The sequence below is a fragment of the Pteropus alecto genome, unplaced genomic scaffold (assembly GCF_000325575.1).
Source record: "Pteropus alecto unplaced genomic scaffold, ASM32557v1 scaffold134, whole genome shotgun sequence".
In the NCBI taxonomy this organism is placed as follows: Eukaryota; Metazoa; Chordata; class Mammalia; order Chiroptera; family Pteropodidae; genus Pteropus; species Pteropus alecto.
In genome coordinates, this window is record NW_006436283.1 from 9,302,374 (window position 1) to 9,330,011 (window position 27,638).

The 27,638-nt window shown below is 36.8% G+C and overlaps 1 protein-coding gene and 1 pseudogene across 1 annotated transcript in view; one reads left to right on the forward strand and one right to left on the reverse strand.

Annotated features, from left to right (window-relative positions):
- Nucleotides 1–3,728: 3,728 nt before the first annotated feature.
- LOC112480190 lies at nucleotides 3,729–3,847 on the reverse strand (annotated as a pseudogene).
- A 2,959-nt stretch (nucleotides 3,848–6,806) lies between these two features.
- ABCA8 (ATP binding cassette subfamily A member 8) overlaps nucleotides 6,807–27,638 on the forward strand; it is a 58,142-nt gene continuing 37,310 nt past the window's right edge. The window contains exons 1-10 of the mRNA XM_025047121.1: nucleotides 6,807–6,954; nucleotides 13,149–13,248; nucleotides 14,521–14,729; nucleotides 16,635–16,795; nucleotides 19,478–19,584; nucleotides 20,237–20,463; nucleotides 21,378–21,519; nucleotides 21,824–22,009; nucleotides 23,024–23,171; nucleotides 26,283–26,451. Coding sequence (XP_024902889.1) covers nucleotides 13,153–13,248; nucleotides 14,521–14,729; nucleotides 16,635–16,795; nucleotides 19,478–19,584; nucleotides 20,237–20,463; nucleotides 21,378–21,519; nucleotides 21,824–22,009; nucleotides 23,024–23,171; nucleotides 26,283–26,451 — 1,445 coding nt within the window. The 5' untranslated portion in view covers nucleotides 6,807–6,954; nucleotides 13,149–13,152. The remainder of the gene's footprint in view (nucleotides 6,955–13,148; nucleotides 13,249–14,520; nucleotides 14,730–16,634; nucleotides 16,796–19,477; nucleotides 19,585–20,236; nucleotides 20,464–21,377; nucleotides 21,520–21,823; nucleotides 22,010–23,023; nucleotides 23,172–26,282; nucleotides 26,452–27,638) is intronic.

Here is a 27,638-nt window from a genome sequence, read left to right on the forward strand (position 1 = left end):
GCAAGACTGACTCACAATGGAAAATCTCAGAGAGTTGGAGTCAGACTCAGTTCTCCGAGCTACATTTGGCTGTGACTGATTCTGATGCAGAACGGGGTGAATGCCCCCGAGTAGGGACTCAAGTCCTACACTGAGAGAGGAAGGGTCCTTGGCACTGTGCAGAAAAGAATTCAAGAGCCAGCCAGAAGTAGAGAAAAACAAGAAGTTTACTAGAGAAGGAATAATGCTCCATAGGCAGAGCATGGTCTTCTCTCAGAGTCAGAGAATGAGCCCCTGAGTGTTTGAGAATTGGATTTATATCTGCTTCTTAGTTTCTGTGAAAAATTACTGACTAGGGAATAAAGAATGGAATGAATGGTTGGGTTTATTTTTAACTTGTGTAAGGTACAGTTTAAAGTCTTTGTTTTCCTGTTTTCCTTTCATGGTATGGGTATAAAGTTGTGTCGACATGAAGAACATTCAAACCGGTAAAGAATTTTAATGAGTTTATTTGAGCCAAACTGATGGCAGTTGTCAGGAAGCAAAATCTCAGCAGAATAATAACATGCTCCTAAGAATGGCAGCTTTGCAGCTTATTCTATCCATTAGAATCAAAGGAGGAGACGTTGGGAGGGTTCCATGGAATCCTTGGTGGTGGATGAAGGGGGTGGGAGAAAGCCAAGCGGGGACTCTCTGGGATGGGATCAAAGTGAAACAGAGGGACACTTTTACCCTGGTGGGTCCAGGAGAGTTAATAATGAACACTTACAGCATATGGAGATGGTACAGGGGGTGGGGAGGACAAGATAACCTTGAGGGGTTCTGTGGTCTTGTGCTCTGTGGATGTGCCGTGAGGGGTCTGGGAATAAGATTCTCAGGGTGTGTTATCTTAGATGCACAAAGACAATCTACAGGCTCACTTAAGGTCAAGAATGACTTTTGTCAAGGAAGCTATAGGCCCGGACGCAGTGGGTGGTCACATCCAGGTCCCACGTCTAGCAGCCCGTGGCAGGCTCTGAACACAACCTGCTTGGATACTTAGTCTTTTTGTGTAGTTCTTATGCCTCTTTTCTATATTAATTCCATAGATAGGAAATGACTTTTTGGCCAGCTCACCCTCCTGTACGATCCTTTTAAGTGTTCACGTGGCTAGAGGCAGTGCATGCGGCTCCTGGAAACTCTGACTATGGGCTTAGCTCAGAACAGAGCCATCCACGTACTCAGAAGACTGATGGCGGCCCGGCCAGCAGCCAAGGAAGGCAGTGCCTGCCCCCGAGGACATTATCTGCTCCTGTAACCAAGCGCCACTTCTTGCCCAAATCCGCCTGAGAAGGAGGCTGCTCCCCCAATGAGATAATCCCTTGCTCTGCTTATGTGCTTAGAGCTTTGCTTGCTCCTGGCCAGCAGCAGCTTAGGCAGCTCCTACCGGCCACCCACGGAGCTCTCCTGCATCGTGAGTAATAAACAGCGTGTCTCACTCCTCTGGTCCTCCTGGTGGTTTTCTCGGAATAGCCAAATCCCTGATGTAGGTTCCTGGCAGGGAGCTCCTGTGTTACACGGACCTCATGCTTTTAATGATTGGAATTATCTTCCTCCCTCTGACTGTCACTCCACGGGCTTTCTAACCCCTCCACGCAGTCCGCTGCTACCTAGATTTGTCCTCAGTCTCATTAAGCAGCATGTGTAGGTTCTTCCTCTGGCAATGCTGTCTGAGGCTGTCTGGGCTACTATGCCACCCACTAGAACTGGCCCCTGCACGTCCTACCTGAGCTTTGTCTCTGGGAAATAGCCCAGCCTTGAGTGTCATCCTGCTCCATGAGTGGGCATGGTATACCCACTCCTCACCTCCATGCAATATGCTAGTACAACTGTTTGGATTGTTCCTGACCAACATGGCGGGTGGTCAAGAGAGGAGGTCACTCCTCTCAAATGCCAGGACCTAAGAGCCAACTGACGCTGGCCACAATGGAGCTGCTGGTTTTGCACCTACAAGTCTAGATCCGTGTAAGCCACACCCCTGGCACACTTCTAAAATAACTCGTTTTGGTAATTCAGAATGAGAAATCTATTTTCTTATGTAATTAAGACCTTTTGGGAACACTTACATTTTCAATTTTCAGGACTGCCCAGAAAATCGTACCTATATGGGATTCGTTGATGGAAACAACAAAAAGACGTGATAGTTGACTATACCCTGAAGCTTTTCCTGTGGGAGACACTTTGTGTTTCTGTTTGTGATATTGTGATTTATAATAAGAAATATATATTTGGTCTTCATGCCTGTTTCCAACACAGAACTCCAAAACCCTTGAAATCCCTCAGTGATGAAAGCTGTAAAGGTTTCTTTTGTCATGTTGATGAGGTGCCTCTAGGACCTTCACCTCAGGTTGGGGGCTGGTTGCCATGAGAATCAACCATGTGGTTTCAATCCCACCCCCTCACCTCCAAGAGGGGAGGGCTGGAGGTCGGATCAGTTGCCAATGGTAAATGATTTAATCAACCATGACTTTGTGATGAAGCCTTCCTGAAAACACAGAGGGATGGTTTAGGAGAGCTTCCAGGTTGGTGGACACGTGCACATACCAGGAGGGTGACACACCTCAACTCCATGAGAATAGAAGCTCTGGCTGTTCTGGGCAATCAAGGCCTCTCCCCACTCCCCTGTCCTTGGACTATAAGTTCCACTCGCTGTTCCCATTTTCAAGGACGCCATTTTCAAGGATGCGGCCTTGGAAGAGCAATGTGTTGTTGAGAACATCTGGATGGTGTTTATGACTGAATCCTGGTACGGTCTTAATATGAACGTTTAAGATTCTGGCGGCGAATGCAGAGGTCTCCTCCGCTTATGGTGCCTAGGACAGATCTGGTACTTTCCTTTGCTTCTTAAAACCACCACTTACCAACCTGAAGAGGTCTGCCTCTCCTATCTTTGCCCTCTGTATTCGGGGCCAGTGTTTGATTTCACCTAGGAAGATCTCAAGCTCGTGAGCCAACAGTACTTAAGGCCATGAATTTACTTTAATCACCTATTTAAATATATTTCACCGATTCTGATATGCAGTGTTTTATAATTATATTTTGTATATTCTTTAACTTCAATTTTTATTTCCCTTTCCACTCAAAAGATGTTTAATAAGTTATTCGATTTCAAAGCAGAATGCCTTTTTAAATTGTGCTGATTCCTAGTTTTATTGCACTGTTTTCTGAGAATATTGTTTATAATATTTATATTTTATATAGAACTTAGTGGTCATTTTCTTACCCCACATAGGATCAATATTTCTGAATGGTTCATGTGCACTAGAGAAGAAGGTGTGTTCTCTATTATCAGGGTGTAAAGTTATTTAGATTGACAATGATATATTGACATAAATTCAATCTTACAGAAAAATTGCAAGCATACTTGCATATAAGCCAAATATAAACACATACTGAAGTATATATATAGTACCTTGTTGATTATGCTTTTTAAAATAGATCCATAGAAATATATATATAAGACACTATAATTTTAGTATCTATATCTATATATAGTACCTTTTATGTCATTCAGATCTTCTATATATATGTTTTTTCCAGTTTCTCTAACTTGTACTGAAGGTGATGTGTTAAAATAACTCACTCTTATGCTCTTATTTATGTCTCTTGTGTCTCTTTGTAATTTTTTTCTTTTAGGCGAGGCAACCCTTGGTTGACCTCACAGATTGCAAGGAACTTGTCAGCTTACAATCCCTTATTTATTTTTTTTATGCCTACAGCACCTGGTCTTCCTAGGTGGTCTCCCATCCAAGTCCTAACCAGGCCCACCCCTGCTTAGCTTCTGAGATCAGATGGGGTCGGGCTTATTCAGGGTGGCATGGCTATAGACTCTTTGTAATTTTTGCTTTTTAAAATTTGTTGCTGGGTTTTTTGTGAATAGATATAATTGTTATAAATTCCTTATTATGTTTAATTTTTTTAATTTATAGTTAGCCTGATATCAGCATTGCTACATATGATTTATTATTTCTAATTACCTGATATACTTTTAGCCAAACATCTTTCATTTCTATCATCGGCAATTTGTCTTTTTTTCCTTCTCATGATCAGTTTAGCTAAAGGTTATCAATATTATCAGTCTTTCTAAAGAACCAGCTTCTAGTTTCATTGAATTTATTTATTACTTTTTTATTTTTTATTCTAGCCTTTATCTTTATTTTGATTTTCTTTTCTTCCATCTATATACTTTTTATTTAATTTGCTCTTATTTTTCTAGTTTCTTAAGGTGAGTGCTTAGATCATTAATTTTAGACTTTTTTCTTATACTGGCATATAAAACCACAGATTGTCCTATAAGTACTGTTTGAACTGCTTCCCACAAAAATTTCATACGTTGCATTTCCTTTTTATCAAAATATTTTATTTTTTTCTTTAAATATATTTTTTGAAATAAAGGTTATTAGAAGAATGTTGTTTAATTTTAAATTATTTGGGCATTTGCTAGCTGTATTGCTATTCTTAATTTCAACTTAATTCTCTTTTGGTCAAAGTATATTTTTAAAATATATTCTTTAAATTTATTGAGATTTGTTTTATGATTTAACATTGATCTATCTTGGTAAATATTCCACGTACATTTGTAAAAAAAAAAAAAAATCTGGTTTGTTTGTTTGCTTGGAGTGTTCAATAGGGACCAATTAGTTCAAGTAGCTTGATTGTGTTGTTCAAATATCCTATACACCTACTGACTTTTTATCTAGTGATTTTTATCAATTACTGGAATAAACATGTTGAAATCTCCAGCTGTAACTGTGGACTCATCAGCTGGCCTTTTCAGTACTGTTTTTCATTCATGAATTTTTAAGCTCTGCTATCAGTTCTGTATCAATTTACGTGGTTCGTGTCTTTTAATAAATTAACCACTATATTATTAGGAAATTCCTCTTTATCTCTAGCAATAGTTCTTATCCTGAAGTCTAGTTTGTACCTTATTAATATAGCTGCTCCAGCTTTCCAGTAACTAGTGTTTCCATGCTACATCTTTTCCCGTCTTTTTTGTTTTAGTTTTCGTCTTTCAGTCTTTAAATTTACAGTGGGCTTTCTTTTTCTGTTGACAAGATATATTTATGTTACACTTTTAAAATTAAGTCTGGAACTCTCTTATAGGTGGGGTGTTTTGATTATTTGTATTTAGTGTAATTATTGAAATGGTTGGATTAAAAGTAATATTTTATATTTTTAGTATACCATTTGATATTATTTACTGGCATATTAGCCTGTTTATTTGTTTGTTTAGTTATTTTATTTATTTTTACTGGCTACTCTAGGGTTGACATTACATATTCTTAACAGTTGTTTGGTTTTTTTTTACCAAATTCTCTCAGCTGTTTTTGTTTCTCTGAAAAGTGTTTATTTTGTCTTAATTTTTGGTAGATAGTTTTACTTGTTTATCAACCTGAGTGGACTAATTTCTTTCTGTACCATAACAATGTGGCTCCATTGGCTATTGGCTCGCATGGTTTCTAATAAGACATTTACCTGTCTTTTTCATAGTTGTTACAATAGAAACGTTGACATAATCTGGTCCAACCTATCCCAAGTCAGAAGCATCCAGAAAACTTCCATTTGAAGTTTGTGGGTCTGTAAATATTTGCAAAAGGGCATAGCACTCAGAACTGAGTGGCTCGATCATCTATAAATCATCTACGTATGGGTCAACAAAGAATCAAAGCAAATGAATTGTAGCATGTTCTGATTAATGCACTCACTAAAAAATTAATCATGGCAAAGAATATTGAAATGATAGAGGAGTCATTTGGTCAGCTGATCAAAAGAGAGTGGAAATGGCTATAGTAACACCAAAGTAATTTCAGAGCACAGAAAGTTACCAGGGATAAAGATGGACATTACATAATGATAAAAAGGCCAGCTCACCAAGAAGACATCACAATCCTAAATGTGTGTGTTCTTAACAGCACAGCTTCCAGTTACACAAGGCAAAAATCTGTTAGATCTGAAAGGGAAAAGAAAAGTTTCTAATTTTTGTTAAAATCTTCAATACTGTTTTCTTAATAATCAACAGAACTAATAGAAAACCAACAAAAATATAGAAAAACTAACCAGGACCATCAACCAACTAGATCTAATAGATGTTTATAGATGTTTATATACTACGCCCCTCATTCAATAGTAGAATCCATCTCTTTTAAAGTGCATATGGAATATTCACCAAGACAGATCATATCTTGGGTCATAAGACAAATCCTAACAAATCTGACATACAAAATAAATTTTCTGACCATAACAGAATTAAACTAGAAAGCAATAAACAAAAGATAACAGGAAAATCTCCAGACACTTGGAAATGAAACAACATATTTCTAAATAATTCATGGGTCAAAGAGTAGTCTCAAGGGAGATTAGGAAATATTCTGAACTGACTGAAAATGAGATATAGGGGGTTGAAAATCCTGATTATCCAAATGATGATATCAATTAGGCAATGATATCAGCCAGCCAGTCTAGAGCTCTGTGTAGAAAGCAGGTTTTCTCTGATAAAACTCTTTCCTTTCTCATGATTTAAAGATAGTGCTTAAAATTTTGATATTAGCCACAATTATCTTGGACATAATAGAGAAAAGCTTACAAATATTGGATTTCCTCTCTATGATTCCTCTTTGTAATAAGATATGTCCGGGCAACAAAGTATAAATGACACAGCTCTGCAGGAACTGGCTGTATGCCAATGAAAAGAAAAAAAAAGTCCAAGAGTAATCACGTGAACGTGATATTTGGCAGGGCCAATAGAATTGAAATCATAACCTCTTCTGAAAGCGGTCTGTCTCCACAGGAACTTTTCACAGACATCAAACAGTTAAAACAGATTCTAGAGATGCGGTAAAGACCAGGAAAAAATTATGTGAATCATTTTCTTCTAAATAAGGAGACCAGTGGATTAAATGTGTTTCTAGATTGCTTGCTTCAAATTTCTCAAAAGTAAGTTCATTTTGTTTTTCTGTTCTGTTTTGAGGGTTTTCCTTTTCCTTTATTTTTTTTTTTCTATCACAAAATTATACATAGGTCTTTAGGAATTCAGTGCCAATTTCTCTATGGAGCAATTATTTTGAAAATTAATGGGCAATTTTGATGTTTTTGGATATCTGGTATTTAATATTACAAAAATTAAAGCATTGAGTTAAAATATAAGTTTTAAAAAAAATGATGCAACTATTATATGGTTTAAGACAGAAACTAAGGGTGAGAATAAGCTGAAATTTGCTAATAGATTGTAAAGAACTAAGAATATTGAGAATTTATTTGTAAACCTGGATTGTTTTGAAATTCTTTATTTTGATTGCACAATAATTCAGGGACATTCCAGATGAACTGTTTTCCTGACTTTGAGACTATTTACCAAAAAGCACTAACAGAGATATTTTTATTGTTCCCGTCTCTCAATCTCAGGCTCTAAGAATTTTAGAAATGTAAGATGATCTCCCAAATTTTTTTACTCTGTGTACACCATGGATCGAATCAGAATGTGAAATATGTAGCTTTTCCTTATCTCAATATTCTTTCAAAATACACGTTATTTTCAGTAAACAGAATTTTCGTGTTCCTATAGTGTAAGCATTTTGTTCTGAATTTAACAACTTATGACAGGAGGAAAACCAGAGTCATTACAGTTTGAAACGATTTATGATGTGTATAAAAAGGAACTCATGTGGTTGTTAGACCTTTGATAAATGACAGAATCTACATGGAATTAGGGGAAAATAAAGTAGGCGATACTAATTCACAGCGGAAAATCTGAGGGGTTGGAGCAAGACAGAAGTTTTCATGCCACATGGGGAGGTGGCTGATTCCACAGTGAGGAGGTCACTCTCTTGGCCTGCTTTACCCCCCTGTACGGCCCTGCACGGTCCCCTTGAAAGTGACCACCTTGAATTCTCAGCACCAAGAACCGTCTACAGGGATCCTCAGCCCCCTCTCTCTGGAGTCTGACTTCATGCTTTTAATGATTGGAATTATCTTCCTCCCTCTGACTGTCACTCCACGGGCTTTCTAACCCCTCCACGCAGTCCGCTGCTACCTAGATTTGTCTCTCAGTCTCATTAAGCAGCATGTGTAGGTTCTTCCTCTGGCAATGCTGTCTGAGGCTGTCTGGGCTACTATGCCACCTGGTGGAACTGGCCCCTGCACATCTTACCTGAGCTTTGTCTCAAGGAAATAGCCCAGCCCCGAGCATTATCTTGTTCTATGAATGAATGAGAGTTTCAAAGGAGGTGCTGGGGGTGGGGGAGTGAGGGGAGGCATATCCACTCATTATCACGATGGAGGAGCTCATGGCAACCATGTAGTTTCTATCCCTGGCCAACGTGGGATACACATAGGAGGAGACCACTTGCTCCAAATTCAGGATTTAAGAGCCAAATTCAGAGTGGAGATGCTGCTCTGTGCTCAGAAGTCCTGACCTATCCTTTCAAGTCACACCGCTGGCATGCTTCCCAGAAAACTGGTGACCGTTCCAGAATCTCTCTTCTTTCTACAGATCAGCTTAGGTAGTGTTTCCTCCTGCAGTGAAGACCTTCGAGAGCACTCGAGAACCACCATTTTCAGGAGAGACTTGGCAAATCGTATTGTATAATATTGGTTGATTAGGTACTGTAGAAATAATGTGACATTATTATCATTCACTGAGGCATCCCCTTCTGGGACGTATTTGGGGTCCTTGCTGCAGAAAAAAAAGGGATGTATATAAATTCCCCTGCCTCCTCCTCACCACCACCGCTCCCCAACACACACATACACACATGCACACACACACACACTCATACATATGCTCTTTGTCAAGGTTGAATATGCTGCAACTGTGACTTGCTGCTTCTACCAGGAAGAGGAGTGTGGTCCGCTGCTGTCCTCCTGGTCCAATATCTATTAGAGACCAATGCTGTTCTCTGCAGACGATTTTAGGTAGAGTCCATGGGATGTTTTCATAATGAACTAGCCTACACACCAGTCAGAGGGTCTTGGGTTCTTAATCCAGCTAAAGTTTACACAAGCCCAGTTTGGGTGGAATTTCTACCCTCCATCTCAAACACAAGCTCAAGTATATGACAGCCTCCCCACAGGAACCTGTATATTATATTGACAAAATAATTAACTGAATACATGGTAAAATAAATCTGATTTTCGTGTACTTTAAATTAAAGATTGAGGAAAATTTCTATATAATAACAACCAGAATGATCAGGATTGGAATTCAGCAGAGGTAAAGTATCTAGAAAGTCTTTGTTTTATGAAGAGGTTAAGGATAATAAATGATAAGTTTTCATTAAAAAAAAAAAAAAAAAGATAATTCTCTAAGAAAGTCCAAAATTTAAGAGTAACTGTTAAAGGAATCTAAATATCTTTTATATTTTGGGGACAGGAAGGAAAACATGGGGGGAGGGCAAACTGGATAAAGTTCAATAGAAGTGACATAATTAGAAGCAAATGAAAAGCAAGTTTAACATGAGAAGAAAAAACAAAGAAAGGGCCTCCAAAACTGGAATTTATATACGATTAAATTTACCTCTTAAAAATATAGTATGTATCAGTTTGGGTTCCTAAAAATATAGCAACCATGAGTTTTCTATACATTAAGCAAACATTTAAAAATTTAGCAAAAGGTTAAAAGATAAAGGTATGGATAAAACTACATTAGGCAAATTTTAAGCTACAGAAACCTCATGTCTCTGTGCTTTTATCAGAAATAGAAGCAACCTACCATTAAAACTTGAGCAAGGAAGCAATGTTTTATGCAACTAACTTGAACCCTTAAACTAAATACTAAAAGAGATAGAATAAGAAATTGGCAAACCTGTTATCGGAATGGAAAATTGAATAGAATTCTATCATGAAACGATTAATCTCATAAATATAAGGAAGGATGCTGAAGATTTGAAGAACAAAATTTAAAAGATTAAATGGATATTTACAAAACAACCTAAAAGGTGATATACATCTATTTCAAGCACACATGGAATATTTCTAAATATTAAAACATGCCACACCACCAAGGAAGTCTCAAGGAATTTCAAAGAAGTAATGTCTTACAAGTAGGAGTTCCTTTGACCACAACGTGATCAAGTTAGAAGTTGAAAATAAAAAGTGGCTAGAACCAAAGAAACTTCAATATTATAGAAGCTCAATAGGCAATCCTAAGTAACATATCTGTGGTCTATTGCTGCGTTTACATTTCATGGCAAGAAAAAACAACAAATAACATACAACACCAAGCATTTATATCTGAGATGCCTGGTGTGCTTCTTTTAAGAGGCTCTGGTGATCCTGGATAGGCTTGCTCACATTTTTGGGGCTCAGCTGGCTATCGTCTGATGTAGGCAACTCTAAACTGAGATGACTGGAATGACTCAGCTCTGTTTCATGTGGCTTTCATTCCTTAGAGGTGCGCCCAGGTATGTTCATAGCAATGGCAGAGCCACAGGAGCAAGCAGATACACTCAAAGCCTTGTAAGGTCTAGGCTCAGAAATGGAACATTGACACCCCCACCTCCTTCTGTTGGTCAAAGTTATAGTCTGACTTTATGGAAGAGACTACAAAGTTACCAGACCATGGGTGTGGACACAAGTAGAGATGAAGAATTGGGGCCACTGTCTTGAATAAGAGTGATGAGAGTGAACATTCTTGTCTTGTTCTTAATCTTAGAAGAAAAGCTTTCTACCATTCACCATTGAGTATAATGGTAGCTGTGCATTTGTCATATATAACCTTTATTATGTTGATGTATATTTCTTCTATACCTAATATTTTGAGGTTTTTTATCATGAAAGGGTATTGTACTTTGTCAAATGCTTTTTCTACACCTATTGAGATGACCATATGATTTTTATCTTTTATTCTATTTATGCAGTGTATAGCATTTATTGACCATCCTTGCATCTCAGGAGCAAATCCTATTTGGTCATGGTGTCTGATCCTTTCTGTGTAAATTTAGTTTGCTAATATTTTATTGAGAATTTTTGCATCTATATGCATTAGAGATATTGGTCTAAAGTTTCCTCTTCTTATAGTATCATTTTCTAGCTTTGGCATAAGGGTAATGCTAGCCTCATAGGATAAATCTGAGAGTATTCTTTCCCCTTGACTATTTTGGAAGAATTTTAGAAGAGTTGGCATTAATTTCTCTTTAAATGTTTAGTAGAAATCACCAGTGAAGCCATCTGATCTGGGGCTTTTCTTTGTTAGGAAGTTTTTAATTATTGATTCAATCTCCTTACTCATTATTGGTCTGTTTATATTTTCTATTTCTTCATGATTCGGTCTTGGTAGGTTGTATGTTTTTAGAAAGTTATACATTTTTTCCATGTTATCCAATTTGTTGGTAAATGGCTGGACACAGTAGTCCCTTATGATCTATGTATTTCTAGTATCAGTTGTAATGTCTTTTTTTTCATTTCTGATTTTATGTATTTGTGTCTTTTCTCTTTTATTTTCTCAGACTAGCTAAGTTTACCAATTTTATCTTTCAAAAAAAAAAAACCCTCTTAGTTTCCTCAATCTTTTCTATTGTTATTCTTGTCTCTGGTTGATTTATTTCAGCTCTAATCTTTATTTCCTTTCTTCTGCAAAGTGTGGGCTTATTTTTTTTTTTTTCCCTAGTTCTTGAGGTGTAAAATCAGGTTATTTATTTGAGATTTTTTTTCTTAAAACATGCATTTATCACTATAAACTTCCCTTTTAGAACTGCTCTGCCCCATCCCATAGATTTGGGTGTGTTGTGTTTCCATTTTCATGTGTTTCAAGGTACTTTTGATTTCCCTTTTGAGTCCTCCTTTGACTTACCGATTGTTCAGAAGTGTGTTGTCGTTTAGTTTCCAAATATTTGTAAAATTTCCAGGTTTCCTCTTGTTGCTGATTTCTAGTTTCATACCATTGCGATCAGAAAAGACGCTCAGTATGATTTCAGTCTTAACTTCGCGGAGACTTGTTCTGTGGCCTAACATATATGTCACCCTTGTGTCTGCTGGGAGGCCGTGCATAAGTGAGAGCTTCCTCACTTGTCCTTAGGCGATAGCCCATCTCTCTTCGTGTCAATGCTGGGTCCCCACAGCAAACCTCAGCAACAACCCACCTTTGCTTAGGTATGGGGACAGAAAGCTTTCCCACCCAGCCCTCAGTGGTAGATGGCTGTTGCTTTTTATGTGGTGCAAGGGTCATGTCCAGAGAAGGTGCTTTCTTTTCTCTCTTCCAGGGAAGACGGATGTTTGTGCATCCCTGAACAGCAAGGATTAGAGATAGGTGGGAGGATTTACAGATTGCCACCCCCCAATAGCAGTTGGCTATTGCTTCAACCCCTCTCCAAATGCAACAGCAGGTCTTTGTGTGGGGCTGAACACTTTTGCACGTAGGAGAAAATATTCTGAGTGGTGGGCAGGTTGTATGGCCTGAGGGACACTGAGGAGTCACTCCAGTTTCTTGCTTTGCCCCCATCATTTTTATGAGTACTGACTGGGGAGATAAGGTGTTGAATAAAGTGTAGTTGGACAAGATGTGCTTTTAGTCCACCGCATGGCAGAGAAGCCTGAATGGCAAGCTACCTAAGGGCAGAAAGACCAGAGCGCACCGTCTTTGCAATAGGAGAGTTGAAGGAAACAAAGCCAGATACACCACTGCTCCCTGGGTCAAGCTAGAGGGAAAACACACAGGGAAATCTGCCCTGTCCAGGCATCTGCATTGGAGAAAATCATTTAGTCTGAGCAGTGGGAAAAAAACCACACACGCTCTGGGAATCAGGCAAAGGAACTGTTCTGATAACAGGAAGGAAAGCTGCTTTTTGCAAAGTGTCTCTAGTCCTCTCCACTGACAAAGCTTTACATCATGCCAGCTGGCGAAGAAAAATGTTTAAAGGGCCTGGATCCATTTTTATAGAACGGGCTGTAAAGAGAATTTGGAGCGGAGAGTCAATAAAATTGACAACTAGCACAGTGTATAAAAACAAAACCAATGATGGAGTAAAGAGTGGGTTAAAAAGGAAGCGGAGCAGTAATAAAATGCTACCCTCGGATGCTAAGAAATAAATCGGAACACTAGGGTTATCAGGCTACTTGTTTTTGTGTTTACAGGATATTTATTCTCATTAAGACCTTCACATTTACTTTCTCTTCTCCCTTTTTTTCTTATTAAGCGAGATGAATAAGAGGGAGATAAGTACGTGTCAACAAACTTGGGCCTTATTATGCAAGAACTTCCTTAAAAAATGGAGAATGAAAAGAGAGTCCTTAATGGTATGGTTCAATATCTATGTCACTTTGTATTTACGACAAAAAAAATTGTATACTCCTTGGAATGTAGCTTCGCTTTGTTTATCTCCCCTCCAAAGAAATAAAACACCTTTATACAACAGGAGAAGTTAGAAGAAGCTGTTCCTTGAACCACAAATATGTCTGAAGACATTGCAGTTAACATAGGCCTATCATTTCAGGCCGAAAAGCATGGAAGGTGGTCAGCAATAGAGAATTTGAGAAATGTTTGAAAAATCTATGGTCACACTTTTTACTGGTGCTCCCACGCATAGAGACTTGGGTTAAGGTACTGATATTCCGAAGATATAATAAACAAATCAACCCACAGAAATAGATAACTGGTATTTTCTCTTTTGATTCTCTTTCTCTTTTTTAAAAGTAAATCATTCTTTTCAAAAATAGCAGAAAATTTGGAAACGTGGTTGGTAGTAAGAAGAAAATTAGTATTAGCTCCTATAATCTTACCATGTAACAAAAGTCCTGGTTAAACTTTGGTATTTTTTAAAATCAGATAGATATAGCTAATAGCATTTTTAACAAACTGAAATTTTACCATATATCTATGATAATTTTTTTTCTACAGTCATGCATTTAGAAAACTTCTTATTGAAAGTTTTCAAGTGACTAGTATTGATAACTAGCCAGACAGTGTTTCTCAGGTAATCTGTATTCTGTCGAGTTTACAACACCAGAATCTTGGCATGTAACCAATATGTTACTACTAAGTGAGCAATGCCTTGAAATTATCTTGTAACATAGGCTTTTGGCAGAATCAAATACAGCCATACCTCAGAGGTCTTATGGGTTCAGTTCTAGACCTCTGTGATAAAGTGAGTATCGCAATAAAGCAAGCCATGATCTTTTTGCTGGTGGAGGGTCTTGCCTTTGATTCATAAATAAATGCACCATCTGTGAAGCACAATAAAACAAGGTATGCCTGTACAGCAAGAGTAGGTAACCACAGTAATACCAGCTGATAGTAATTTATAACAGCTTGCCACTGTCACCTCTTATATTTTTATGATCAGTGCATGCTTTAGATTGGTGCTGTGGATGAATAAATTTGAATTTTTATTAATAGCTCATTGGAATGCCACAGATTGCTGAATTTTGTACTGTACATATGTTAAATGGTTCATAATGTGGGATATATCAAAATTAGAAAAGTGAACGAGACAAATTGTATGGCCAAAGAATTGTGGATGACTAATTTGAAATCATTATTTCTTTTATTCTTTCTCTTGGATTATGTAGGAATGGTTGAGCTCACTACTCCTATTACTTTTTTTGTACCTATATCCTAATATTCATGAAGTTAATGATTTTTCTTCACTTCCTACCATGGACCTGGGACGGGTAGATTCGTTTAGCGAATCTACGTTTACGATTGCATACACGCCTTTCACCAATACAACCCAACAGATAATGGATAAAGTTGCCTCAACCTCCTTTATGAAAGGTGAGTTTCCTAGCATCCTAAGAGGAATTTCTAATGTTAATATTTGGTTTATTTGACCGCAGATGTGCACATTTAATTTGCATTTCAGTTGAGAAACCAAGTCAATTGTCAAAATTTCTAGATCATGGGAAATGTAAATATATTTTTCCTTTGTTGGAAGTAAGAGACCATCACTTAATATCTAAGTCAAAACTGTGAATGTATTTCTTGCCAAGCAAGGGATTACCACTTGGAAGGCACAATATCAAAATAAGATACTACTATATTTTTTATGAGTATTTAAGTTGCAAGTGAGAGAATCCCAATTCATCTTGTCTTAAGGAAAAGGGGCATCTTTTGTCTAGCTTAAAGAAAAAGAATCTCAGCACACAGATAGGTAGATAGAGGAATATCAGCCATAGAGGAAGAAACATGTCTCTGTTTCTCAGGTCTATAGTGACGTTGTGTTGACTCCATTCACAGATTGGCTCTCCCCAAACAGAAGCAAAGATGGTCTTCGAAATCTCCAGCTTTAAGCCCTCCTACATAAACAACTCCGGTGAAAGAGTACAGATCTTTCCCAACAGTTCAAAATAATTTCAGAGATTATACCCATTGGAACAATTGGTCTACCTTAGATTAGTCTTGGTCTGTATCCATCAAGAACTAATCTCATTGGATAGGGAGATAAAGTATTGTCATTGCCCATTGGTTGGGTTGCCAGGTCACCCAGTGAACCACATCCATACCACATGGTGTGTGAATGGAAGAAGGACAGTGTCTCCAATGAATTTTAGGGTTTCTATTAGAAGGAGGACTGGGTGGCAGGCAAATAAAAACAATAATTTTTTTTTACAAATATAACTAAAATACATGGTGACTGCCTAATAAATGTGAGCTGAGATATAATTTAAAAGCAGCTTAGAGCTTACTTAACTTTGTGAATATATTGAAAACCATGAAATCGCACAATTTGAAAGGATAAAAAAGACTATGAAAACATGACTTAAAAGGTACTAGATATTAATTTTAAACACCACGATTTCCTACCACGAGTATTATTGTAAGGGGAACCTGTGGCTCTGAATAATAATATTATTCTGCATTATATTTGTCTGTGCTCTGTATTAATATTCTGTACTACTAATAATTGATATTGTTATGTTTATTTTACAAATATGGAAATTAAGTAACAGAGGTTAAGTGACTTGCTCATGATAATACAGATTTAAAGAATAGAGTCCAGGGGTAAAAAAGAGGTAAAACTATCAAAATACATGCCACCTGCTCCCTCCACTTTATCTTCAACATTCCCACCCCAATCTAGAACTTTCCTTATATTCTTTCCCATGTTTTCAACTGTTACAAACATTTGTTTAGCACTGAACACAGTATTAGAAAAAAAAAGGGAGGGGATGATTTTATCAACATAGTCACTTAATATATTTTTTAACTTTCACTCTTTTTTTCCCCCAACATATTAGCTATATTGTGAGGGTCATTAAAGGAAAATGAAGTTCTATAGTTATTTCCACCTAATGTAAACCAGTACCTAATTGTGATTTAAATATATATATTACTACCATTTTAGATTTATTGTAATGCTAATTCTTCTGTGAATAGTTTAATTTGTATGCTATGATATTATATGTAATTGGAATTGGTTTAATAATTATAACATTTGAAAATAACTAATTTAAAAAAAGAAAAGAATTAATTTTAATGTATGCCTTCTGATTGTACACTATCTAGATAAAACTTTAGAAATGTCTCTCCCCAACCTTTACTGTGTCTGATGTACTCCAAATTAACATTCGATTTCATTTTATTTCCATAAAGAATGCTAGTAAAAGCAACTGAACATGAAACCTAAAGTTTGGCTCATAGTAATTTACTAACAATAATAGTCTCTTCTTGTGATGGCAGACAGAGAAGTCTTGGGACTGTCTGATGAAGAAAGTATTAAAAAATTAACAGCAAATTATCCTGGAGAAATAGTAAGAGTCATCTTTACTAATACATTCTCATATCATTTGAAATTCTCACTGGGACGCAGAATTCCAACAATGAAGGAACACGGAGACCATACAGGTAGCTTTCCAGCTATATAATTCCACTACTTTCTATATCAATGTTGTCATGAGCCATATATGGGAATAAATGTTAGTACAGCGAATTTTCAAATCCCTATCTGTGATGGTAATGTCAAGAGGCCAGTCAATACATTTTAAAAGTGTGCATTGATTTTGGATATATTAACATACACACATATACACATATATACTTATATTTAAATGTATACATATGTGTATATACATATGCATTTGTACATACACAAAGGAGAGGATATGATGCAAGGGTAAGAGTCAGCAGAAGTTATTTTTAGAATTCTGTCTACTGCAGATGTGAATTTGCCCAGATTTCTTTAGGAACCTATTTTACTTCTAATCAAAATCATAATAGATCTTTTCATATAAATTGACACATTCACTTTAAAATATGCCTTTAAAAGAGACACAGAATAGCCAAGAAGTTCTTTAAAAAGAATGAAGTTGTAAGTAATTAAGACAGTATGCTGTTGCTGTGGTGACAGACCGATCAATGAAGCGTAAGAGAGAACCTTGGGAAACTTACACAAACATGAAAACTAACATATGACAGAGAAGACATCCAGATCAGCGCTGGGAAAATTAAATTATCTCACATGAAACAACCAATCCAGGTAAAGAATTAAATAAGAACAACAAGCCTATAAACCTTTTAGAAGTCAATATAGGAGAATATCTTTATAACTGTAGGATAGAAGAAAATTTAGTGAACAAAACATAAAATACGTAAACTGTAAAAGAAAAGATTGGTAAATTTAAGAAGATCAAAATTAAGGAATTTTCTTTATCAAAAAGCACCATAGAGATAGTGAAAAATAAAGGTAAAATTTTGATGATATATTAATAACAAATAAAACTAACAAAAAGCTAATCTCCAGATTACATGAAGATTTACTTCGAATACATAAGACAAGGGTATAGAAATAAGAGAGTCATAAAGAGAAATCAATAGGAATTTCATAAAAGGAGGAACACAAATCAAGAATAAACACATGGAGAGATGCTTACCTGCATTAGCAATCAGGGAAATGCATGTTGAAATAACTCGTGATATCACATTTACCAGACAGTGAATAGAACGGTCCAAAACACTGATGAGCAGAGAGAAGTCAACACAATGAACTGTTTTAAATTCCACAAAACTTGAGAAATTTTATTTTTAAATTGAAGATGTATGTAACCTATAACCCAGCATCATGGGAATCTTATTGAAAGTCTCATGCCTGTGTTAAACATTTGCAGCCTGTTTTGTTCTCCTTCCTGAGGGTGTAGAGTAATTAAGTGGTAGCTATAATCAGATACCCAGACCCAAGACTATGGAAAGCAGACGTGAGTTCTCTACAACTTTTTCTTACCTACTTCTGCAAACTAGGTAGTCATGCCCAACAGGTAGTGCAGCTACCAGGTGGAGGAAATGCCATCATCTTGGGACCCTTAGTTTAACGTGGAATAGAGGATACTCCACCCCTACTTCCAAAGGCCTATGTGGAATTTATAGCCTGACTGAGAAATGGACTTTTTCTGCCATCTCAAGCCATTGAGATTTGGGGCTCGTGTGTTACTGCAGCACGTAGTAGACTATCCTAACTTAATACACATATTCACAAGAAAACATAGGTAAAGATTTTCATAACAGCAGCTTTTTTATTGTTGTAATAGTAAAAAGAAAAAGAAAACTAACCAAAATTGCCATCAGCAGGAGAATAGATAAATATATTGAATCACAATCCTGTAAAGGGATTCTATAGAATCATAAGAAGAAGAAAAAAAGAGTCATTTATAGAATTTTTAGAATCATAATATAGAACAAAAGAAGCAAAGTGCAGAATTATGAATGTAATGAGTTATCATATTTAAACAAAGCTTAACATTTTTAAAAATTATATATGTAGTAAAAGTTTAAAGTCACGTATATAACCTTAGACTAGGGGAAACGTAAGATCCACAAACGATATACAGGGGATTTCAGCTGTGTTTGTAATGGTGTATTTATTTTTATAATTTGATCATAGGCATAGATGTGTTTATTACTTCATTTTATATCTAAAGCATTTCAAAATGATGTTTAAAATATTTAAAATTTTAATGGAACATGCATTTAATTCCTATACTCAATTTTAACTTGTTATATTAAATAATATCTCTCTAGTGCAGTTTAATACTCAATAGATTGGTAGATCTTTTTTTTATAAGTATATTTTTTTCTTCAAGAGATGTTCTGATTGATGTGACTTGAACATAATAAATTATCTCATCAACTTACATTCGCTCGTTAAGTCTGCGTTATGTACACTGTTAGACAAAGCTTCAGCGTACTGTTTCTCACCCCATATTAGACACTGCTAAATTTGAAAACTGCAAAAAGATACTGTTTTCACAATACAAAATCAGAGAAAAGCTCAACAAAATTCTTAATGGGCAAAGAAGCACAGACAATAATGTGAGAAAGCGTAGAATGTGTATTATAATTTTATGCAGTACATTCCCAAGAGTGCTCAACCCACCCTACTTTGAAAATTATTACTATAATTTATGTTTTCACAAGCTCTGAGTCAAAAAGAGAACAGTTGGAATTTGGGGCCATTATAACATCCACTGTTACCTATAATCAGGACCGAAATACTCCATAATGATAGTTATGGTGTTTTTTTTCCCCCCCTTAAAGCTCACTGTTATAAAATAAACAACAGTGATGTTGACTGCGGTGTTACAGAATTCTGGAAGAAAGGTTTTGTGGCTCTTCAAGCTGCCATCAATGCTGCTATTATAGAAGTGAGTACAAAATGTCCAGTGCGAACTAACGGACAACGCAGATTAATGATGAAGGAGGCATTGAAAGTTTTGTCAACGAAAATATAAATAGATCGCGTTGTTCTTTCATTTACTCACTGGTCTCTTTACAACAAATTTTACTTCAGTTTCAATGTGCCATGGGGGATGTAGACATAAATAGAGGAGAAATTTTCTCCTCCAAGGAGAAAGCCTGGTCAGGAAGCCAGACAGATAATAAGAAAATTATGAGAAGAGAAGTCACTGGAGATCACAGAGGTATTTAATAAAGTCGTTATTGGTAAATGAACAAAAGCTTATCAGCTTAGAATGCCATGGAAGGATTCCTAATTGAAATGATGTTTAAAACCGAAGCTCGAGGAAAGGGTTTTGCTGAATATATGAGGTTATGAAGACATTTCAAGTGAATCATCAGGCGATGTTAGGCACGGAGGTGATAAAACACACTGAAAATTTTCAGAACTGTGCATAGCTCAGAATGCCTGGAGTGGAGTCTCCTCGTGGGCCCGTGGCAGAACACAGAAGTGAAAAGTTAGGTTAGGCCCATTGTGTGTTGATGGAAAAAGAGATGACTGAAAGGAAACAGAGTCTGCCATCATTAAGATAAAATTTATGTATTAATATGTTTCTTCAGATCACAACAAATCACTCAGTGATGGAGGAATTAATGTCAGTTACTGGGAAAAATATGAAGATTCATCCCTTCATTAGTCAAGAAGGGTTAATTACTGATTTCTTCGTGTTCTTCTGCATTATTTCCTTTTCCCCATTCATTTACTATGCATCGATTAATGTTACAAGAGAGAGGAAAAGGATGAAGGGCTTGATGACAATGATGGGCCTTCAAAATTCAGCGTTCTGGTGAGTGAAGTGTAGGATAACTAAATGCAAGAATTCAGGAAAAGTGGGCTTCTTCAAAACGTCATGATTCAAAGCTAATGATTTTCTAACTTTTCCCTATGAATAGACTAAATCGAGGTTGGTGTAATGCTTGCCAGGCTAAGGCTGAGCGTTATTATACTTCTCTATCTGAAGAACAGTTATCAGGTTTGGGTCTGCTGGGTGATTGCAAAGCAGGAGTAATGAGGGATGGACACTGAGTCTACTGGTGACTATCCTATCTTAACAGAAAATAAATAACGTTGTAGGTCAAGAATGTAGACTATTTGGTGTACACATCCCAAGAAAGACAAAACAGCTTTTGGGAAAAAAAAGAAGTGAGAATTACACACAAGGAAGAATTTTTTATATCCAAGGAAATTTGTGAATCTCCTCACTCCCAGAGGGGAGAAAGGGTCTGAGCGTCACTGAGGGGTCACCACGTACTGAGACAAGGTCCTACAAAGACATGGCTGGCCTCTGAATCTTCACTGTGGTATTTATTCCAAATGTCCAAGGCAATGAAAGGACTTAAAGGGGTTACAGAGTATGTCAGAGGTCCCAGAGTAGGAATAGAGCAGAGAAAATGTGGAACCAAAATCTATCAGACTGGAAGCCTATTTTTCCTTTTTTCATAATAACACACATGTGTGTGTATGTCTGTGTGTCTGTGTGTATATATTTCGGGAATTAATTTTAGGAAAAAGAATATTCTTCATTTCTTAGGAATTATTTCCAGAACATTTACCTAGTACTTATATATCCTAAACACTTAATAAATATCTCCTGAATAAATGAATGAATAAATGAATGAAAGAAGAATGATGTTAGAATCCACTGTAGGTTCGTTCCAATTGAACGCAAAATACTAAAATAACATTTTTTTTCCATATTAGGCTCTCTTGGGGTTTGCTCTATGCTGGTTTCATCTTCATTACAGCCTTTTTCTTGGCACTTACTATAAAATCTGTCCAGTTTGTCATTCTGACTGGCTTCACGGTGGTCTTCATCCTCTTTCTCCTCTACGGATTGTCTTTGGTGAGTTGGGGAATTAAATATTTTTCCGTCTAACTCTTACCCTAAGATTCAAGTGTTGGTTTCCAAACAGGTTATTGTGTGACATATCCCTCTTCTCTGCTCCATCTGCACGAGTCTGTAGAATGGTACCATTTGATCTGCCGTGCCTTGTAATACCAATTTGTAGTACAATTCGCAGAATGTCGTTTTGTATTTTATACACAAAATAATAATGTAATTAATTTTGTATATCAGATTTCTTATTTTATTATGCAAATAGTAATTCTAGAGAAACATAAACCAGCTGGACCTTCTCTCACCGTAGATAGCTTTGGCTTTTCTAATGAGCGTCTTGATAAAGAACTCTTTCCTCACTGGACTGGTCGTGTTCCTTCTCACCGTCTTTTGGGGGAGTCTGGGCTTCATGGCATTGTACAGGCAGCTTCCTGCATCCTTGGAGTGGACTTTAAGTTTCCTTAGCCCCTTCGCCTTCATGCTCGGAATGGCCCAGGTGAGAAGCAATCTAATGTTTATTAATGACATTTCTTAAACATTTTTTCACTCTGGAATTTAACTGTCTGTAGTCATTTCTATACTCAGCATTGTAAACCTTACATTTCTATGCTCAGCATTGTAAACCTTACAATGCTGAGCATAGAAATGACTACAGACAGTTAAACCCCAGTGAAGACTATTGTGAGGTTGCAGAGATGAACCTTTAAAAGCTTTGGACGTATTTAGCTCAGCAAAATAAGCCATATGGTGAGTGAAAAAAAATGGAAAGTCGATATATAATTCTTTAGGGACAAAGTGTTTTCTTTGGCTACTAATTAAAAATGGACTTGACGTTACAAACCTAATTCTAAATAACTATTCCAGTTCATATTTTGGCTTAGTAATTGAACAGCACACATAATTATAAAAACCATAAAGTAAAAGAAAAAAATTAAAAACACCTTGGAAACAGCACGGTTGATTAGTAAATTACATTTCCGTTCATGAAATGTCATTTCTCTTTATGTGATTTTCACCTTGAACTGACTTTGCCATCCCTCCAATTAAGTGGTAATGCCGATCACTACATATCCATTATTTAGTGCTCATTAACTTGAACATCACAGACCAGCCTACTTTTGCCGCTGGTTCTCCTTACACACACTAGTGATTTTTCCAAGAGCATAAATTCTCTCTGACGCAGCCATTTTCAAGGAACACCACGCCTTTTTCCTGTGTTCTGTTTGGTAAAAATGTATCTAAGACTGAGGTCAAATGTCATTTTTTCACATGCTTCCCTACCTCCTCCTATTGCTCTGATTTCATTTGGAACATATTTTTAATCATAGCAATTACTAAATTGCATTATAGTTGGTCATATGCTCATGCATTGCAACGTAGTCAGTCTCACTAAACTTTACATTCCTGGTATGAGGCAAAAGGTAGCTAGCTATTTTATTTTTATGCTAAATCTGTTTAAAATTTATCATAAACCTAACTTCCTTTAATTAATTACTTTTTTAATTTTCAGCTTTTACATGTGGACTATGATTTGAATTCTAATGCGTTTCCCAATTCGTCAAACAACTCAAGAGAAATAATAGCAACGAATTTGATGTTGGCTTTTGATATTTTCCTCTATCTGGCATTGACGATTTATTTTGAAAAAATTTTGCCGAGTGAGTAGCGACTTGATTAAAATCAAACATCATTTTAATAATTTTATTTCCTAAAACTAATCTCCTAACACATGTGTTGTTTATATGTTAAGAACTACTTTGTGCATCAACAGGAAGGAAATGAACAGGGTCGTTGTCTCTGACCAAATCTGTTCTTTATTTCGTGCTATTTGGTCAGAACTAAAGCCTGAATTTTCTTTACAGAATCCCTAGCCTTTGGTTGAACGTCACTCTAAATGTCTGGCTTGTTTCTTTTCTAAGAGATGCTTAGCAAGCTAGTTCCTAAGTGGGTCAGTCTTGGTACTTACCAGGCATGGAAAGTTATAGCTGCTTTGCCTAATTATTCAGCTCAGTAGTTCTGAGCCCTGGCTGTACATCAGAACCACCTGGACAGCTTTAAAGAAATATCAAGCCCAGCTCAACTCCAAGAAATTCTGATTCATTTAATCAGTGATGGGACCAGGGCATCTATGTTTTTAAAAATCTCCCTGTAGTTTCAAAACAGGAAAATCAATAAGCCATCAATTTTGATTTTTATTACCTTGCAACTTAAAAGAATATGAGTTCCACAAAAACAAGGATCTGTTTTGTTCACAGATGTACCCCAAGCAACCAGTTTGGTGTCTGGTGCATGCTATAGACTCAGTAAATACTTAAGACCGAAATACTGGTTCATTTATTTCTTTCTCCTTTTATAATCAAAGGCAGAGCCTGTGTCTTTCACTTCTGTATTTCCTATTCAAAACAGAGTGCCATGGGCCTTTATTATACTATATAATCCAGCAATCCCACTGCTAGATGTATAGCCAAAGGTAATAAAGTCACAATCTCAAAGAGATATCTGTACTCCCATGTTTATTGCAGCATTGTCCACAATGGAATATTACTTGGCTTTAAAAAAAGAAATTCTGCCATTTGCAACAACACAGATGAACATAGAGGATGTTATGCTAAGTGAAACAAGCCAGACACAAAAAGACAAATGTGACATGATCTCACTTACATGTGTAATCTAAAAAAGTCAAACTCACAGTAGCAGAGAATAGAATGATGATTACCAGGGCCTGCAGAGGGTGGGGTGGGGTGGGGGGAATGGGAGGTGTTGGTCAAGGGTTACAAGCTTTCATTTATAAGATGAATAAGTTCTGGGGATCTCACGTACAGCGGGAGCGACTATACTTGATAATGATGTATTGTATGCTTAAAATTTGCTAAGATAGTAGATCTCAAGTGTTCTCACCACACACACACACACACACACACACACCACACACACACACACACACAGAGAAATGGAAATTATGTGAAATGATGGATATGTTTTAAATAGCTTGATGCTGGTAATTATTTCACAAACCATCACGTCGTACACCTTAAATAGACACAATTTTTTATTTGTCAATCATACTTCAATAAAGCTGGAAAAATTAGGAAAATTACTAATGAAATAAACACACTGAGTAGATCAAAGCAAAGTCATCAGTGAGTAAACACTTGTAGCAAGGGGAGAAGGGGGAGTAAGAGCGAAAATGCACAGTGAGATCTCGACGCAGTGACTGAATCACGTTGATTTTCTTAGTGCCCTGAGAACAACTACTATCCCGCCTGTTAGAAGAGTCCAGAACAAGAGATGTCGGGATCTACTGTTTTTGGCCTATACACGTATTATGCAGTTAGGATTATTTGTATCATCCATTCATTACGGCTGCACTTAAGCTTGGATTTCGAAAGGGATGATGTTGTTCGAAATTCTGTTAAGGATAAGAAATATGAATGACAGAGAGGGAAATTAACTAGATAAAATGACATGACAGAATCATGTACTAGTAAATCTTGTGGCAGAATGTATCCGATTATAGCTACATGCTTTTTTATTTGCTCGGCGTCCTAACCAAGGGGAAGAGATGGGTCTAATAATATACCATTCGCCAGGTATATAGAAAGTGCTCAGTAAATATTTATTGCACGAATGAACAACTGAACATGCGAAAGGTACATGTAAGTTTGAAAACCCATTAATCCTTTAAAAAACTGTATTAAAGTATAGCTGGTATACAATATATTCGTTCAGTTGTACAACATAAGGATTTGATATTTAAAGACCCTGCAATGTGATCGCCCCTTAAGTATAGTAACCATCTGTCGCCATGCAGTTAGTATATTATTGGATAGATTCCGTGTGTTGTGTGCTACATCCGTAGTTTATTTATTTCATAGCTGGAAGTTTGTACCTCTCATGCCCCTTATTTTCACCCATCCCCGCGCTCCCCTTCCTTTTGGCAACTATCAGTTTGCTCTCTGTATCTATGAGTCTGTTTCTCTCTCGTTTCATTGGTTCGTTTGTTTTGTTTCTTCAATCTTACAGCGGAGGCCAGCTGCAGAATGTTAGAGAAATATAATGCTCCCATTTCATAATGTCTCCTCACACGTAGGAAAACAGAAGTAACAATTAAGTGCAAATACGTTGTAGAGATTAGTTTCCAGAAAGAGGTCCATAGATAATATGTACTTAAAACAGATCATGAATTTGCTTCAGAGGAAAGTTATTATTAGGGAATGAGATAAAGCATAAATACAAAATAGCTTTTTAAAAAAAATTTCCACTGTGTTAAGTTTGAATAAATTCTTTTGCCTTATTCTGTCCCTTTCTTACAGTATGCCACTTATTTTTGTCGAACTCTATTCTATCTTCTCTTGGAATACTTGCTTAATATATCTTATAATCACTTCTCAATTTCTTTTTCTTTTGCCAGTGAAATGACACCTGGACTTCTAGATAGAATTCAGCACACTCAGAGTATGTCATGCTGTTATTGCAATATCTGGCTTTCCAGAGGTTAAAAAAGAGTCTTAACATGTATTTAAGATAATTCTGAATTTTTGAAAAATCACAGCTTCATTTCTGCCTATGGGAAAAATTATTATAATAGAAACACCTTAGGATATATTTCTTTTCCCTCATGAAGCCACGCGTATCATCACATGTGCGTTGTGTGTGTGTCAACCACACATTCAGGTTTATCGACAAAAATTTTGCATGGCTAGGCTGCATTAAGGTGACCGTCCCCCTTAAATGGCGATTGACCCAGTGTTTGTCTCTTGGCCATGTAGATGAATACGGACATCGCAATTCACCCTTGTTTTTCCTGAAGACCTCATTTTGGTCACGACAACGTAAGCCTGATGAGGTGGCCTTTGAAGATGAAATGGATGTCAATCCTTCATCTAATGACTCCTTTGAACCAGTATCTCCAGAATTCCACGGGAAAGAAGCCATCAGGTAGCAAGGATGCCAACGGAGAACAGGCCAAAGGCTGAGAAGCTACTAGTTACACCTGACACAAGCAATGTTCTCTTTTGTGCCCTATGCATCGCTCCCACTAACCTCGCCCATGCTACGTTCATCCCTTTCCACTTCAAGTTTAAAGAAAAGATCCTTTACCCCTTGCTGTCTTATAGTGTCGACATTTACATGAAATACAAACCTAGATTGTACCCACAAAGATAATTCAACCAAACCCTCCCCTAGATTCTCAATCTTTTATCTGTTGTTTCTCTTCTCCATCCTTAGCCTCAGCCTCACTCATTCTTTGTCTGGACTCATTTCTTTACACTTTGCCCCTACTTCATTTATTATACTCCCTATGTTTTTCTCTCAATTTTAAAAACTTCTCTTTTCTATTTATTGCCTTTTCAAAGAGGTTGAAAGTCGGGGTGAGGAGAAAAGACCTAGAAACAGACACATAGGGAGTTGAGGAAGAAGTGCCTTTTAGAGTCATGCATATCTTCACTCTGTCTGACAACAAAACACGTACTTTGTTTGGTGCTGGTAACTTTTATTTCCAAATTTAAAAAATATATACCGGAAGAAAGTCCTCAAATTTCCTGACTGTTCAAATATTACTCAATGACCAGCACGTCAGTCCTCTGTGATCCAGCTTATGAATTATATATTTACCTGAGAGAATAAAATGATGTGTCTAGGATTCTAGCTCTATAACAGCACCCAGCATATGTTGGTTCCATTCCTTTTCATTACCATAATCTAACTAATATTATTTTATGCTTACTGACTATTTACCATGAACCAAGCACTATGCATGCAAGATGAAATAGTTTACTCACCCTTCAACACAACCCTAAAGCACTCCAAAATTTCAGGTTACAAGAGCTGAAATTTACCTAGAATAAGTACATTGGTTAAGGTAACAGAGCTACTAAATATCATAGGTGGAATGAGCTCACTTAGGTAGGGCCGTAAAACCCAGGTTCTCACACTACGATCTTTGCCTCTCTCTCTTAATCTACCCTTGCACTTATTGATCAACCTCTAGAGAACTTAACTCAAGGTGACCAAAGATATCTCCAGCCTGAGCCAGCAGTTCACAATGAGCCTTTCATTATTGAATACCTGCGTTACCTCTTGGTCTGGCTTCCTTGGCTTTGCAATTTAGAGATGACCCTTGT